General features: G+C 45.5%; 1 protein-coding gene across 1 annotated transcript in view; it reads right to left on the bottom strand.

Annotated features, from left to right (window-relative positions):
* The window catches only part of LOC147602925 (uncharacterized), a 78,684-nt gene that overhangs the window by 28,661 nt on the left and 32,175 nt on the right, over nucleotides 1-17,848 (bottom strand). Inside the window, exons 3-5 of the mRNA XM_086797228.1 lie at nucleotides 3,832-4,067; nucleotides 1,324-1,377; nucleotides 1,048-1,162 (exon numbers count right to left, since the gene is read on the bottom strand). Of these exons, the coding sequence (XP_086653354.1) occupies nucleotides 1,048-1,162; nucleotides 1,324-1,377; nucleotides 3,832-4,067 (405 nt within the window). The remainder of the gene's footprint in view (nucleotides 1-1,047; nucleotides 1,163-1,323; nucleotides 1,378-3,831; nucleotides 4,068-17,848) is intronic.

Raw genomic sequence — 17,848 nt, 5'->3', positions numbered from 1 at the left:
ATTGAGAAGCCTGGGTACCTTCACAGGCATATGTCACATGCCATGAGTATTGCTATTGGCCAGATGAGGGCATCTTCACACAACCTCAGAATAGAGACAGGGTGGGCTGAAGGCATCCCACTGATGAGGGAATCCCATGGGAGGCAGGATATGCTTGACTGGAGAGACAGAGTCAGAGGAAAATTGCTTGTTTAGATGCCTGGTGTATTACGAGATACGGGGGAGGTTTCATTGCCTCTTCAAAGATGGATTTGGCCCTCTTGCTCCGAAGATGCACTACAGAGATCAGGGATTCTTGGAGATGTACTCACTAGAGATGCACAGACATCGAGAGACACTCATGCAACCATACACACAAAGGAGAGGACAACAAGACTTCACCCAGGCTTCCATCATAGATTTCTTTAGTCCCCCAGCAGCACATAGAGCCGCCAGTACCCGACCGGGCACTGACCAACCACACGGCAAGTGGACCAGCCCTCGTGATTGATCCCAAGAGGCCTTGTTACTCACACCCGCAGAGTTATTAGAGATCGGGCAGCCTCACTTCAGAGAGCCAGACACTCTAGCCCTTAGAACTTCAGACCTTCCACCTGTCATCTTGAGATTCGAGACATCCTCTGACGCCATGGGAAGTGAACATTTCAGCACGTAATATTGCCATGGACATTTGAGCTCTTCATGTCTATTATTAAATTGTACACACAGGGACCAATGTAGTACATAGGCCCCATCTTTTTCTTTTTTGAGTTCTGACATCCAGTCTACACATGGATCATATGTAGCATATTTTTGGTCTCATAAACCCTTCGGGTCTTTAGTAGACATTACTAAAAACTTTCTTTTAATCTTTCTGTCTCAAATGTTCTCCATTTTGAGCTTCTAAATATTGGCCTTTTTTTACATCACATAGCCTCTCACAATGATATATAGATGTCCAAAACACTAGATTCAACGTTCTCTTCCACATGTGAATATCAGCTCTATGCTAAAATGAAAAATTGGATTTACATGCATATGCAGACGCAAATAGAAAAAGTAACCTACTAGGAATGCAAAAAATAATCTTTCCAAGCGCTTGCGATGCATGAAAACTTCAGCCCTTCGCCCCAAGCGCTCTTTTAGTCTATTATTCATGTCTTTGAGAAGTCTTCTCTCTTTTCTGAAACCAATTGGAGATTTTTCATTAACAAGTGCACATAAAAGCTTTGTTTTTATCATACAAGGATGCATTAATCATTAAAAATTAGATGTTTTACAAAAATATTATCTACTTTTATGTATCACCATTCCTTTAATGAAAATGTGAGGCCATTGAACTACCTGTGATCCTCATCTTTTTGCAATCTTTGCCTTACAAAGTCCACCCATGCTTTCCTGATTGAAATTGTTGAGAATAAGCATTGAAACTTTCGAAAATCTGATTTGAATGTCTAATAGGTTTTCATCAATATTTGTGTTCTTCTACAAATGGCATTTCAAAGATTTGGTTGACCTGCTTATACACTAATAATATGAAGTTTTTACTTTTTTCATTGTCCTGCATTCTTTACAAACTTTTTCTAGTATATTCTTTGATTTGCATCCGTTTCTCTCAATTTGTTAGCTTAAAATATTCTCTGTTGTGTGTGTATATGCATGTGTGTGGGGCATACATGTTGCTAAATGCCCTTCTTGTCGGCATCAGAAAGAAACAATGCGGCATTTATTTGGTACTATTCAGATAGATGATCTTTTTGCCAAGACTTTATGGATTACTTGTGGTGAGATTTCTTGGGATCGCTTTTTTGGATGTTTGGAAGATATGCACAACAAATGGATAAATATGCTCTCTTTATTGCTTTGCTGCGATTTTGGGCACTATGGACTATATGGGTTGTTTGCAATCAGATGATTTTTTCTTCTTCTTCCCTGGAAACAAACTAGCCATGTTTGTCCCTTGTCTCCTCCGGAAGAGGACCAGATATGTTATGCCAAGCATCGGCTTGAATGAATAATTATAGAAAGTTGCAAAGGTGGCAAGTCAGGTCCAGACAAAAGCATATCCTAGACAAGGGCTACTCATCTAAAACCTTCTTTAAAGGCTTACATGTAGCCATACAAAAAACAATGCATCTCACGAGTACAAAAGGACAACGGAACGTGGATGCAAAATGTACTGCAGCTTCAACAAGAATGTGTGACTCATTTTCAGCAAGATTTTGCACCACCTCCTACTCAAACCCTTTCTATGAAACATGCTCGTACATAATTTTTTCCTGTGAACTAGAAAGCCTATTTACATCTATGGAGATTCACAATGCAATCAAGGCTTTAGGCAAATGGAAGTCTCCTAAATGGGATGGGTTGACTATGGAATTCTTTTTGCAGTTATGGGACCTTGAGGATCTATTATTACTTATGATCAATCAATCATGGGAGCATGGTGTTATGCCATCATCCTGGAAAGGACTAGTTAGATTAGTGCCGAAGAAGCAGCTCTATAAAAAATCTTTCAGACTGGCATCGTCCGATTACTCTTATTCCTATTATCATCACTAAGATGATAACTCGAAGAGTCAAAAAGATACTGCACAGAGGATTGCCTTGTAAGGGAGCACTAGTTTATGAAGACCTTGAGTCAGCCCCTGGTGACTCTTAACACCTTTGCCATCTAGCTTAAAATCAAGCCAATAGAAAAAGTTGAGTATTTATGTACAATTATCTTCCAAGCACCCCTAAGTCCCAACCTTAGGTGTAAAGTTAAGGGGAAAAGAAGAAGAATCCAGGAGGAGACAGGGGTGTTTGTGTGTGTGTGTGTGTGTGTGTGTGTTGGGGGGGGGGGGGGGGGGGGGGGGTGAGGGGTGGGGTGGGGTGGGGTGGGGGGGGAAAGGTTCCGAATGCCAAGAGAATCAGTATAACCTATTCCAAAACAAACCTGATTGCCTCTATTACCAGAGAGAGACCAAGCCGCCTTCGGGTGGGCACTCAAGTTGCTACTACAGAGAAGGATCTCCGATCTACTCAAGGAAATATAATGAAGTTATTGGTTAGGTTTTCTCTTCTTTGAAAATAACCAACCACCAATCAAGCTATACATTATTATCAAGATCCAACAAACCAAGACCAACATCATGTTTTGGTGGAATATACTCTTCCACACAAGCTGGGCTATGGTTTCCCCACTGCAAATCAACCCCGACCAAAGTCAATGCCTCATCAGCCTTCTCAATTGTCCAAGACAAGATGTAGAGAAATACCAACAAGAAGCAATATACCAGGTGGTAGCAAAGAGCAATTGTCTGCTGACACTACCACCTTGGAAGCCAAACTAAGCTTGGATGAACACCACTGACGTAGTTTATTTTGATGCTCTCCATGTAAGATGATGCCTCAATATCTGGTTTTCATGTTGTCCCCATACACAAGCTTTTGAGCCTCCTGCATAGTTGCATGCAGCGCTAGTCGACCACCACCGTTCCTGTTTTGGAAACCTTTAGGCACGGATGTTGCTCCTTGTTTTCAAAATGGAAACGGCCTCCAGTTGCAAGATGGTTCCCTTCCTCATCTATGAAGAGATGTGGAGTGTTTACGACAGAACAAATGGTTGACTGGACATGATGACATCAGATTGATGGGAGGGGAACTGTAAAATCATGTCGAAAGGAGGGGCAGATTGCTCAGCTTCTGTGCAGGAAAGAAGCACAACTTTGCTAAAGTGTCAGACTCTAGTGAAGAAACTCACCCAATTTGACGGTTCAGATGTTCATACCACTGACAAGAAACCATGACACAAAAAAATCCTGCGGTAATCAAGAGCAGTAAAAGTAAAATAAGTTTGAAATTGCATACCACAGCCGCTGTAGAAGGTGGCGACGGAGAACCTTTTCCACAGATGTTTGAAATCTTTTATATTTTCTATTTCGCAGTACATGTAAGCACCATGATTTGAATGCCCGTGATAATAAACCCTGAGTTAATAATATCTTTGCGCGATGGAGCATTGTCTTCTGCCTGATTCTCTTGTCGATGTAGAGCCTCCACCCAGTGAAAGCAGTTCTTGTATACCTAGAATTGTTCTTTTTCACCTATTCACATCATTGGATATCAACCATATTTATAGGTAACTGCCAAGCACCATTGATTGGATGTATGGATTCATCAAAATTGTCTAGTAGAAGAATTTCCATTCCGAAAATATTTTACCAAGATTGACATGCGCAACAAGAAGTTATTCCTGATGATAGATAAGGTATGTGCATTATGAGATTCTATGTATGTATATAGAGACAAGACACACAGACGCTCTTTGAGCTGACTGGCAGCATCTGCTATTTTGTATTGTGTCCCCTTCTTTTCTTTTAATATACATATACCAATATATTCCCAAAAAACAAAAGACAGAGACATGCCCATGTGCACACACACATATAGAGATAAAGCATGTACAATAATCAGCAAAAAAATCTCAAGGAAACACTTCAGTCCTACAACTTGAATAAAGAAAAATGTACCCATCTGGTGATGCCAATACAACAAATTGTGGTACCACACTGCCAAAGTTCTCTTAAGGGCATCTTACCACATCAATTAAGCTAATCACTGTTTCACATTCTGTAAAGGCATAGATAGAATCTTTTAAAATCAAAAAGCTGAGTCGGTGATTCTCAAGGTTGTCAAACCTTAAGAAAGGTGCAAACAATACGGGTTTTGAACGAGTTTCAATTGTTTCGATCCCCAAAGGCGAGGTATTGTAGGCTTGTATATAGGTACACACACAAGGGCACACACACCTGATAATGGTTTTCCTCAAGTGTCTTTCTTGATATATGGTCCTTGTTTGGGACCCAAATCATAGTTCAAGAGATCTAGGATTCAGGTATATGATGCTAGTATTCCTCTCTAATGGTCTAATCCACCTAATTCCTAAAGGTATTGATAAGACTTCCTTTTCTCAGCAGAGACTGATCACACTGGATCTCAAGTGCCTCTAGGGAAGTGCATGCAGCCTCCATGGGCTAGTAGGGTCTGCTCCTATAGTTTTTGTAACAAAGCTAAACTGCGGCGGCAGAGGCTTCGCTCTTGCTCCTTAAGGCATGGGGGGTGTCTTTAACTAGTTAGTGACTGGAGAAAAAAACCAATGACCCTTACCACTGATCATTCTAGGGAGACATGGTTAGGTATCCCGGACCACTTCAAATCGTATATGTGATTGCCTTCCAATTTGCTATTTCAGTAGAACTTTTGATCTTTTTTTTTTCATTTTTTTTTCCAGAAAAGAGACTACGCAAAAATATACAAAAGGGAGATTTCAAACCAAACAAGGGGAAATCCCAACCAATCATGTGCCTTGTGTGCTGCCAACAAGGTCCCATATGAGTGGCAGTGAAAAAGATGCCATGATCCGACTTTCTCATAAACTGGCCATGCTTTCTCTCCACAGCCCTCGAAGATCCCTAGATTTTGGCCCAAGTGGCCATGAAGGTGTGGATGATATCACTCCAAATCCTACAAATGCACTATGTATCGTACACCAAAGTGCCCTCAATAGCCTCAATGAATTTATCCTTCCAAATGTGCGGGCTGCAATGCTGGCAATACTGTCCCATGCACTATCCAACCTCTATGCTGGTGGGGCGTATCCTGACTCCAGCAGGTCGTCCGAAAAAAAGCACTGCCAAGCTACTCCCTAACTAACCATAATGACCAGATCCCTATCATTCCCCTTCATACTTGAGTTGTGGGCCCGACTATGTCAACCAAATGATGTAAACATCCCTCCTCATCCTTCCAAGGAGATGAGCTATCGCAATCCAAGTCCTCTATGCTTCCATGTACTCCCATAAGCAATGGTAAACTATCTCTAAAGCTCCCCTACATTTCAACCATGCTGAGTAATACCAATGAACGATCTCCACTGGTTCGTGGCGAGACCACCAAGTACAGAAAGCCAAATAAAGGCGGATATCTGTGTCCTCAACATCCTCCAAAAAGTCCTCTAATTGTCAGATGTTCCCAAGAGACAGTGACAACAGGAAATTGGCAAGACAACACTTTTTGGCAAGATGACGCTTTAGTAGAACACACTTGAAGGAAAGAGACACGCACAATTATAGAGACGATGAAGAACAATAACAGTTGAATTCAATCAGTTAACTGATCGATTGATCCCCTTGGCAGTCCCAAGGTTGCTCATTTATACAAGTGGTCCAACCACCATGAGTAGATACACCATTTGGGTATGTGCACGGTTTGGCCGATGAAGTGCCCACCACTGAACGTGGATCTTCTTGTGCAACCTACCACTGATCATTTGCCAATATTTGGGACAATCGGCGCAACTTGTGTGCCAATAGTAGGGACACGCCACCGGCTGGCTGATGGTGTGCATGTGGCAGCCCTCCAAGGTAAGAGATAGCCATGGTAAATGCCATGGAGCACACATAGCTATTGAAGAGGCTGATTGTAGATAGGTACTTCCATCAATGAATCACCAGCTTGGAGTGCCACTTGTCACTTGTCATGATGGCTAGAGGGCTAGAACTTGTCAGGACAACGATCGGCACTTGTCAATTGGACAACATCAGGCAATCTGAGGAGTTGTCATATAGGCCACCTCAGGCCAAGCCGGTGGAGGATGGAGAGGCCATGAAGGGAAGCGAGGAGGAGGAAGAGGGGAAAGGGTGGAAGATGCTGATGTAGATGGTGAACGCAGAAGGGGGTGGATGCCGATGGCGAGGATGATGGAGAGTCCGGTAGGAATGGGCACATGTGAGGTGAGGCCGGGCATAAAGCAATCATGTGTTTTGGAGGTGCCCCAGGCATGTTGAAGAGAGGGAGGATGGGGGTCGAGAAGAAACAAGGGGATCGATGTTGATGGTCCACCCGTCGTGTTGGATCCGTGACATTACCTCCTGCATGGTGACATTTGTAAGCTGGTGGCACCAAACGCTGCCTGCTCTATCAAGGACAGAAGGGGAATGGGCTTCTAAAGAGAATCTAAGCATGCATATGACAAGGCAATAGGCAAAGGAAGGGGTGATGGCGATAAGGTGCAACAACGATAAGCACAGGCACAACGTGATAAGCAGGTGTAGTCGGCGGACAGCGTGGAAGAGGGCGATGAGAGAGAGTGGAGGGAAAGAGGGCACTGAGAGAGAGAGGTGATGATGTGTTCCAGCTTGCAAGAGGAATCGATGAGAGAGTTTTTGCATGGCGATGACAGAGGATTCTATCATGGTGAAGAGAGAGAAGAAAGGGAACGATGGAATTCCATGCCAAGAGAGCATGTCGTTATTACAGGAGAAGAGAGAGGAGGTGGAGTTGTCGAATAGAGAGAAGAAGTATATTTCAAGAGGAGAGACGATTGAGGTTGTCGAAGAGAGAGGAAGGAGGTGGCGTGCACAAAGTGGTGTGAGATGAGGTGGAGTGTGTCGAAGAGAAAGAAGGAAAAACACGTAAACTGGAAAGTGGCGAAAAGTGTTGACAAGCCGGAGAATCTTAGCAAGGCCTGAGCAGATGCACATGCCAACAATCCCGACACAGCAGCGACCTGAGCATCAACAGCTTAAGCAAGCAGTTAGCTTATCTCCAGTAGGGAGCAGCAACTCAAGGTTGTCCAGAGGTAGTCAAATACTAAGGCGGTGCTTGTAGTTCCAAATGAGTCGCATCTTTTTCATGATGCCCAGGACGAAGGGTTGGCTTTTTGACACCCTTGTCACACCAGCCTTGATGTACGGAGCAGCCTTTTGGGGGCTAGATTTATCTGAGGAGCCCCAGGTCATGATGTTCTCCCGTATGATCTGCAACAAACTGTCAGTCCCACACCACATTATCCAAGCAAAGTTTACTGCAGCCCCGATGGTAGCGGATGCACTCTTCCATACAGTCACATACCTCCATTGCATCAATCACATGGATCCCTGCAGGTACCCAAGGCTTGCCTTGGTGTCCTCAAGGCAGCTAGCACTCGACAGCCACCCTAGAGTACGGTATGCCTTAGTTTCCACTTGGTTCTCAGTATATGGGCTCCACATGGACCACTTCCACCCCTTCAGTACAGTTTAGACTCCCCTTTTCTCCAGTTCTCGCATGAGAACACCAACCGAGTTATCCAGTTACATATTCTCAGCCTCTACACCCACTGCACATGGATCACACCTTCGGAGCTGCAAACGAAGATGCACTTCTATAGAGATCACTTCCTCACGCTCATTGAGGATGGATTCATCCTAGCAGCCGGGTTACCTAAGTGTTCACATGTCCCATGCGATGCGGATTGCAAATGCGCGATGCGGATTGCAATTGGCCAGATACGGGTTTCATCCCACCACCTCAAAGTGGAGACAAGTAGAGCTGAGCACATCTTTAGAGCTAGAGAGCTCATACGGAGACCCAGGGAGGAGAGGATCTACTGCGATTATACCACACAAAGGTTGAGACAGAGGAGCGTTACATAAGACGTCGGCCACAATCCCCTCATCAGCACCAGATCCAGGACATGCTCCATTGCCATCGAGCAACCTTTCCACCTGACATAGTTGAGGGAGACCTCTCGGCCATACTCATTAGCCCCATGCTTGATATTTTGGAGATTGGTATACCATATATTGGGGGCTAATGCTCCTCTCATGTTCCATGTTCTTGGTATTCCATGATGAGATTCCATGGACAGTTTTGTATCACCCTAGTGAGATAGCTTTGTTTTGTTTCTATTTTATGTTCCGTTCCATGATGAGATTGGACATTATTGTATCTCTTTGGTCTCATAGGCCCGTTGGGTCTTTAGTAAATGCTTAATATATCTTTCTTTCTTCGACAAAGTGGTTCCTTCTCTCTCTTTGCCAACATGTGCCTCCCTCTCTTTCTTCGACGGAAGTGCTTCTCTCTCTCTTCAACATATGTGCTGCCCTCTCTCTTAGAAAAAGTGCTTCCTTGTCTCTCTTTACAATGGCCAATGTCCCAAGGGCCATACATAACATATGGTGGCGGAGTGGTTGAGATAGTCTCAGCGTACATATATCTAGGCATTACTTTCTCAGGACTGATCTTCACAATGAGGCCAGCAGCACACACGAATTGCACCAGGGCATTTGGCTAGGCTCGAGAGGCAATGTTTACATGCCCACTTCCAAGAACCAAGCACAAAGATGTTGGTGGTGGATGCCCTTTTCAGATAGTGAAAGACTTACACCAGGTATACGCACTAGGTAGAGACCAACCCTACAGTTCTCAATATGAGACTAGAGACACAAGGAGCAGTTTGTTCATGGTATGCTCGAGGAGATGGTTCGCCTCACACTCTCTAAGCATCGATGGCCTACCACCTTTCTAGTATAGCCTTGACGCCCCCCTCTTGCCCCTCATGCACCAAGAGATCAACCGCCTCATCCGCACAGACCTTACTCAATTAGACATCCGTATTATATGGCTAGACCCTCAAGTGCTGCCCAGCAAATCTAAGTTCTACAATGAGCATTTCCTCAAGCTCACACCAGATGGATTCATACAGTGGCCACACTACCTAAAAAGACATGTCACATGCCATGAGGATGGCAATTGGCCAGATCACACTCACTGAGGATAGAGACAGGGAGATATGAGGGCATACAAGAGGAGCAAAGGATTTGTGAGAGGTGTACCACTGGGGAGGTAGAGACAACGGAGCACTATATCTACAGGAGCAGATGCCCAATATACTATGAGATTTGGGGCCGATACCATTGCCTATTCAGAGAGATATTTCGCCCACTCTCCAACGTGATGGATTACGAGGATCAGCATTGCCTAGGCCTATTTGTGCTCAAGATCTGTCGCCACAAAGATAGACTATTCAAGGCACAAACAAGAGGACGGGACACATCACAGAGAGTCCTCACATAGTTTTTGCCTAGATAACCCCTAAGCTGACTAGACGTTGTACCCATGAGCAGGAGGAGCCCCAGCTCGGGTAGACCTGCCAACACCTTACCCAAATTATCCATTAGCGAGGGGTCACCGTTGAGAGAGCATGCTAGATCTGACAGGCCCAACGTCCACACCCACCTAGGTGCAAACCCTCAACACAACAACTCCAGATCCGGGATATACTTGAGTGGTATTGGAACCACCCTCCCTAGCAGTGGATGTGTCTCACATAGATGAAGATGTGGATGGCATGGACACACCAGCTACATGATGTACGCATGCCCCAAGGCCCAAAGCTTTGGGGCTTTAGCTAGGCAACATTATTTTTTCTTTTTCATCAACTCACCAGTTTTTTGTAACACAATCTTTGTAATCCCTTATGTCTCATAGACCTTATGGTCTTTTGAAGATGTTTAATATAAGTTTCTTTCTTTATTTCTCTTTCCCAACATATGCCTCCCTCTCTTCGACATATGGTTATACATGGGAATCAGTTTTCCGCCCTCAGCCACACACAGTGGGAGGTACCAGAGGATCTGGAGGAGTGGCAATACTTTACACAGAGGAGCTTCGTGACAAAATACATGTGGTACATAGAGATGCAGATGCGAGGTACATGTGGGTCCAAATATGCAGAGAGGGGCTCCGCGATCTATATGTGGCGGTATGCTACTATGACACAAAGTTGGGGTTTTGACTTTGATCACTTCTTAGAATCAAAACACACTTGTATGAAACCTCACAGCCTCCTCACCTCCCTTTCTCTCCCTAGGGGAGAGTGATGGAATCCCCCCCCCTCCCTGCCACTTCAATTCTAGCTCGGATGGCCGGATCCCATCTCTTCATATCTGCATACTCCGAAGTCAATTCCTCATATCACATCGCTTCCTTGCCTTCAGGGAGCTCCTATTCTATAGAGAGTTGAGTACTCTGGCCTTCCTAAGAAAGCTTCATTTGCTTGGCAGATGGGACACCCTGCAAGAGCTTGTCCTCGCAGTCAGTCCTCCCAGGAGGGCGCCTCCAATGGTCCCTATAGTGGACTCGGTTGCCCGACGTGTCGGCACACTATGAATTACTAGGGTCCTCTCTAGGGCGGTATACCCTCAGGAGTTGGCACGGTCTAGGGAGATTGTGGCCACTCTGTCCCACTCCACTATGCACTCACCCAAACTCAAGAACGGAATACAATAGAGGAGCTAACAGTCACCAAGAGTGACATGCACATAACACAAGATCAAAGTAGGCAAGAGTTGGGACAGCACAAAACCATGTATTGCATTGGGGATCCCCTCTCAATACACCAAAGTCTATCTTTATACAATGGGCATGGCTCCTTGGGCTATCACGAGCCAAGTGCTAAAAGTGGTCACTGACAGATGCTGTTGGAGTAGGTGAGAGGCGCCGAGCACAAGCAGGTGAGCACCACTTCCAAGCGGTCAAGTGGTTAGCCAATGTGGCCCCTAAGTTTGGGGAGTGGGGCAGACAAAGATTCCCTCCTTTCGTGGGTGACCCTTTGGGGTGCCCACGCTTGGGGTTCACAAACTTGGGGGTGCCCGATCTTGGGTTCACGAACTAGGACCATCGGTAGTGAGTGGCTCTAGGGTACCCTCAAGAGTTGGCAGGGGCTAGGGAGATGGCGACCACTCTGTCCCACTCCACTACGCACTCACCCAAACTCACGAATGGAATACAACACAGGAGCTAACAGTCACCAAGAGTGCCATGCACATAAAACAAGATTGAAGTAGGCGAGAGTTGGGACAACACAAATCCATGTATTGCATTGGGGATCCCCTCTCAGTACACCAAAGTCTCTCTTTATACAATGGGCATGGCCCCTTGGGCTATCACGAGCCAAGTGCTGAAAGTGGTCACTGACAGATGCCATTGGAGCAAGTGAGAGGCACCGAGCACAAGTAGGTAAGCACCGCTTCCAAGCGATCAAGTGGTTAGCCAATGTGGCCCCTAAGTTTGGGGAGTGGAGCAGCCAAAGATTCCCTCATTGTGTGACTCGTGGGTGACCCTTTGGGGTGCCCACGCTCGGGGTTCACGAACTTGGGGCCTCCTATCCATAATGATGACTCGGCCATCTCTGTATAACGCCCATTTCCCCTCTTTCCTTGCCTCAAGCACACGTGGCATGTGTTCCTTCCGGTGTGCTATCTCTGTCGGTGTAAGGTCCTTATCCAAATAAATCTTTTCCCCCTTAAGGGCCGTCCTTTTGGAGAGGAAGGCCTTCTTCTTCTCCAAGTCACCAAACCTGATGATTAATATCTTTGCCCTGATTTCATTTCTGCCTACTCGCCATGCTCCAGTAATCTTTTGCATCCTCTTGGGGATTTCCCTTATCTTCCCACCCAAATACGCGTACATGTAAGGCACGTGTCCATCTCTTGGCTTCCTCTTCCAATGTAGCATTCATCACCTCTACTTTATTGATTGGTGTATCCTTCTACTTTTTTACTACAATCCATGGGTTGACTTCCTCAATTTGTTTCTTTGTGGCACTGGCAATTTCAGCCCATGAATGCATTTCCTTCTCACTTGCAGCCACTTTTGCCTTACATGATTCCAAAGTGTTTTGCATTTCTGTGATGTCTTTTTCGCGGTCAGCCATACATGTCTTCAAAGTGCCTTCGTACGATGCAACTGTTGTGCCAATCTCCCGGAGCATGTCATCCTTCCATTTCTGCATCTCTTTTTTCATTTCCGTGTGCATCAAGGCTTGGGCTAATTCCATATCAACCCGTACGTATTTGGGCTTGCATTTCTCCCTTCAATTGGGCATATATATCTTCCTTCAGCATTTTGTATATCACTTTCCTTTGGGCATGCATCTGCTCGGTCCATTCCTTTTCAAGATCCTGTCGCATGGTGTTCATCTCTGTTCTTATGTGCAGTTGTATCTCCTCATAAAGGGCCTCATCTCGTCGGGCCATCCTCGCAAGCCTTCGTGCGCTAGGGGACATGATCCCTTCCCTCAGTCTTCTGTGGTAGGCGTTTGGTGCCTTCATGGGGGTGAAAGGCTGTCTCACCATCCTATTCTCCCTCTTGGGATTGAGACATGTTTTACCCTATTTACTGCCTTGGGGGCTTGAGCAAGGGTGGGTGGGAAAAGGGAGGCAACACCCTATGCACAGAGCAAGCACAGGCGCGCAGGTGGGCAACGTAGCCAGAGGCGCACAGCGTAGGTGGGCAGCGTAGACAGAGGCGTGCAGTCTACATGCTGAAGCGCAAGTGGGTAGCGCAGGCAGAGCAGCCAGAGGCACACAAAGCAGGCAGAGAGGCGCGCACAGAACAGAATAATGCAATCAATGATCTTATTGTAGTCATTCTGGAAGTAGGAGCAAAAGTCTCCTCATAATCTATTCCCTTTTTTGAGAGTAGCATTTAGCCACAAGTCTTGCTTTGTACCTGTCAATAGTACCATCAGACTTCCTTTTGACTTTGTACACCCACTTTGTTCCAATGACATGCTTGCCTTTCGGCAAGTCCACAAGATCCCAAGTATTGTTCTTCATGATAGAAGAGATTTCATCTTGCATAGCTTGCACCCAATGCTCATTCTCATGTGCTTCTTCATAAGAAGAAGGCTCTTCAAAATCAAAGAGACCACCCATGGCTAATGCAATTAGCCCTTGTTCTACCTGTGAGTGGAGTTGCAAGTTTTCTTTCTTGCAAAGTTTTCAGCAACCATCTTGGCACCCACTTGGCTGCATCTATGACTGTTTTCACTTCCCTGACAAGATCTTCTACTTCTTCCGTAGAAGGAGGCTGAACGGCTGGCTGTTCCACATGTTCTACATGAGGATTTTCTTGTGTAGGGGCTGGCTGATCTGAATCCCCCCTAATTGCAATGGGTAATAGCCCATCAAACATGTCATGTATGCCTGTATCATTACTTTTATACAAGCTGTACATGGGTTGTACTGAATTTTCAGCAAATACCATATCTCTACTAACAAAAATCCAGCGTGTTGTTGGATTATAAAGACGGTATCATTTGCTCTCATTGCTGTAGCCCACAAAAATGCATTTCATTGCTTTATCATCTAGCTTTGTTCGGAGTTGTTCTAGCACATGTACCCACAAAAATGCATTTCATTGCTTTATCATCTAGCTTTGTTCGGAGTTATTCTAGCATATGTGCATATGCCAAACACCCAAATGTACGCATATAATCCATTGTTGATTTTCGGCTATACCAAGCCTCAAATGGTGTTATGGTTTTCAAAGCTTTTGTTGGACACCTGTCAACACATGAGTTGCACACATTATTGCTTCCATCCAAAAATTGTGAGGCAACTTTTGTGCTTTCACCATGCATCTTGCCATCTCCATGAGAGATCTATTTTTCCTCTCAGCTACACCATTCTGCTATGGTGTATAAGGCACAGTACATTGGTGTTTGATGTCCTTTTGAAGCATATAATCCTTGAATGCATTTGACATGTATTCTCCACCTCTATCTAAGTGGAATGTTTGGACTTTACATCCACACATATTCTCAGCCATTGCTACAAAGTGTCAAAAGCATGTAAACACCTCTCCTTTCGTTGTCAAGGGGTAAACCCAAGCAAACATGGAGTAGTCATCATTGAATGTGACGAAACAAAGATGCCCCCCTATGGATGGTGTCCGCATTGGACCACATACATCACTGTGTATGAGCTGTAATTTACTTTCAGCTCTAACAGCTCCATCCTTGGGGAATGGTTTTCGTTGCATCTTTTCCAAAATACACCCCTCACATACATGTCTTGTTGGAGATTCAAGAGGCGGAATATTATCAACCATATGATGCTTCTGCAAAAGCATCAAACTCCGAAAATTCACATGCCCAAAACGAGCATGCCCTAGCTCTGCATCATGCATAGCAGAAGTGTGGACAGCCAGTGTATTTGCATCATAAGTACGCTTGTCATAGCTATCCAACTTATACAAGCCTTTGTATCATGTTCCACAAGTGACTATTTCATAACCCTTTGATGGGTCTTTTACCAAACACTTCCCATCTTCAAATTCAACCTTTAAACCTTGGTCGTTTATGGCTGAGACGGAGAGCAGATTTTTCTTTATCCTCCCCAGAACATATGTCATCAAAAGAGTCTGTACTGCATTGCCTGCATCTTTCCTTTTCTCTTTTGCAATCCGGTTTCTACATTCACTGATGTAGTGTCCAGGCTTATGGCAGTGGTGACATTTGCCCTTCTTTTAAGGCTTGTTTGCATCCCCTTTGTCAGACTTTTCACCACCAGAAGAGGACTGTCCATGACCAGACTTACTAGACTGTTGTCCCCCATGCTTAAAGCTCTTTGCTTTACCCTTATCCTTGGCTGTAAATGCCTTGTCTCCACCACGGTTGCTAGATAAGTTTGCTCTTGTTTGCTCTTCCTACAAGAGTAAACCCACCAGCTCTTCAAAAGTGACAAGATCACCACCTCCTCTCATAGAGAGGTTGAGAGAGGTGTGAAAGCCCAAGTAGGAAGGTGGTAAAGAATGAAGAGTGTTGGTGACCAGCTGTCTGTCTAGGATAACCTCATCAATGTTGAGCAATTGTTCCTACAAATCTTTCACTTTGGTGAGATGGTCTGCCATGGAGTCACCCTCATCCATAGAAAGAAGATCCAATTGCCTCTTCAAGTAGGCAACTCTTGCCTCGTTGCGTACCTGATACATTGCTTCCAATGTGTCCCATGCAAGCTTCGATGTCTTGCAAGACCGAATGTGTGGAATAATAGTCCTTTTCACTGAAAAGGCTATCAAGGACATGGCCTGTGCATCCCTAGAGTCCCATCTCTTCTACTCTTGTGTGGGAGCAGGTTCTACCTCAAGTGCTCTTTGAGCACCTCCCCTTTGAGGCATTGCTGGCTATATGGTAAGTGGGCGTGTGTCATCACCACACACGATGGCCCAAAGCCCTTTGGCTACCAGCAAATTACGGATCATGAAACTCCACAGGGAGTAGTTTGATCCATCCAACTAGTCCTCCTGGGTGAGCACACCAAATACATCTGTAGCATTTTGAGCCATGTCAACAAAATATACCTACAAGCAAACCAAGCACCAATGTGTACTGCCAGGCAACCAAATGTCCTATGCAAATTTTTGCTTGCAACCTTAAGCAAGTATAAACCTACACCAAATTGTCCAATTACACACAATGTGTATACATATGTGACAAATCACTGCTGTAATCCCCAATAACATGCTCCAATCTAAAAAGCCTCAATTTTTATGCACTCCAATTGCTTCAATGTGCAGTCAATTGCCCAATTTTGACAAAAGCCCCAAATTTTTGTAAGCAGGGGAGGCTTAATTTGCTGATTTTGAGCTTAATTTGGAAAACCCCCAAATTCCAACCCAAACAGCATGTTCAAATACGTATGGCACCACCTGCAATTTTTTTGGCAAAGGGGAATTTTGGCAGACCCCCAAAAGTTGCTAAACCTAGCCTGCCCTGAAATGGCTGCAAAGTTTTTTTTTTTTCTGGAATCAAAGTACTTGCAGGCGAGAACAGTACGGATGGTACAGACGGGGACATGCGCAGGCGAGTATTGCAGGCGTCAGTCGGTCAGTGCATAGACATGGAGAGGGCACACGCGAGCTGGCAGTACACGGACGTGGAGCAGGTACAGGCATGCAAAGGGCACACGCGAGCTAGCCGACGCAGGTGTTTAGCACGTAGCGACGGCGGGACCGAACAGGAGGCTAGACGGTGTTAGACGGGCAGTTCAAAGTCGGCTGGCAACTGGACTGAACTGCAATAGCACCGCCGCAAACAGGAGGCGCAGTGGGACGGCGAGCGGCGGCAGGAGGAGAAAGACAGCGGCGGCGGTTCTCTCTCCACTAGCTCTGCCAGGACAAGGCGGCGACAAACGGATTTGATGCCGAACGGACTCGGCCTGGGCACCGGAACCTGTTCGACGGACGGAAGGCCAGGTCGACGGAAATACACAGTCGACTAAATTTCGCAGGAGACGGACTGGCTGTGCTGGCGGAGATATGAGGGACAGAATTCCACAGGGCAGCCCCCAGCTCTAATACCAATTGTTGGTATTGGACTCGCACACAAAGAAACCTGCAAATTACGGAAACCTGCAAATTACGGTTAGGTGCAAGAAGAAGAAGCTCACACAAAAATTAGAAAGAAAGAAAGAAAGATATATTAAGCGTCTACTAAAGACCCAATGGGCCTATGAGACCAAAGTGGTACAATAATGTCCATGGCATATCTCATCATGGAATGGAAAATAAAACAAAATGAAAACAAAAATATAGCTATCTCACTGGGGTGATACAAAACTGTCCATGGAAACTCGTCATGGAATACTAAAAACATTAAAACATGGGAGCAACATCAGCTCCGAGTAGATGGTATACCACTCTCCAAAATGTCAAGCATGGGGTTGACGAGTATGGCCGAGAGGTCTTCCTCAGCTATGTCACGTGGAAAGGTAGCTTGATGGTGTTGGAGCATGTCCTGGATGTGGAGCTGATGAGGTGATCGTGGCCAACGGGGTGGTCAGGGCGTCGGGCACGCTGGAGTGCAGAGGCTCGGTCCGAGGTAACTGCTCTGGGACAAGGTAGGTCCAGAGCAGCTCGTGGAGGGTCCACAAGATCCACTATGTCGGTGTCCTCACCTCCTGGGTCCGGAAGAAAGTGGTGATGGTTGGCTGCCGAGGGAGGGGGCGGGGTGGCTGGGGCCTGTGTCTCAAGAAGGTGTCCTTGTGTCTGCGGAGCTCAAGCAGGAAGAGGCCCAGGCAACGCTGGTCCTGGAAGTCAATGATCCCAGAGATGGAAGTCAATGATCCCAGAGAGTGGACCGAATCCCTCACGAAATAGATAGTGAAACGAGAGAGAGAGAGAGAGAGAGAGAGAGAGAGAGAGAGAGAGAGATGAAAATGAAATGAAATGATATATTAACGTCTTCAGAAGGCCAAAATGACCTATGAGACCAAAA

The sequence above is a fragment of the Cibotium barometz genome, chromosome 65 (genome assembly GCF_041138505.1).
Source record: "Cibotium barometz isolate CiBa-2024 chromosome 65, ASM4113850v1, whole genome shotgun sequence".
NCBI lineage: Eukaryota > Viridiplantae > Streptophyta > Polypodiopsida > Cyatheales > Cibotiaceae > Cibotium > Cibotium barometz.
This window is presented reverse-complemented; position numbering and strand designations above follow the sequence as displayed.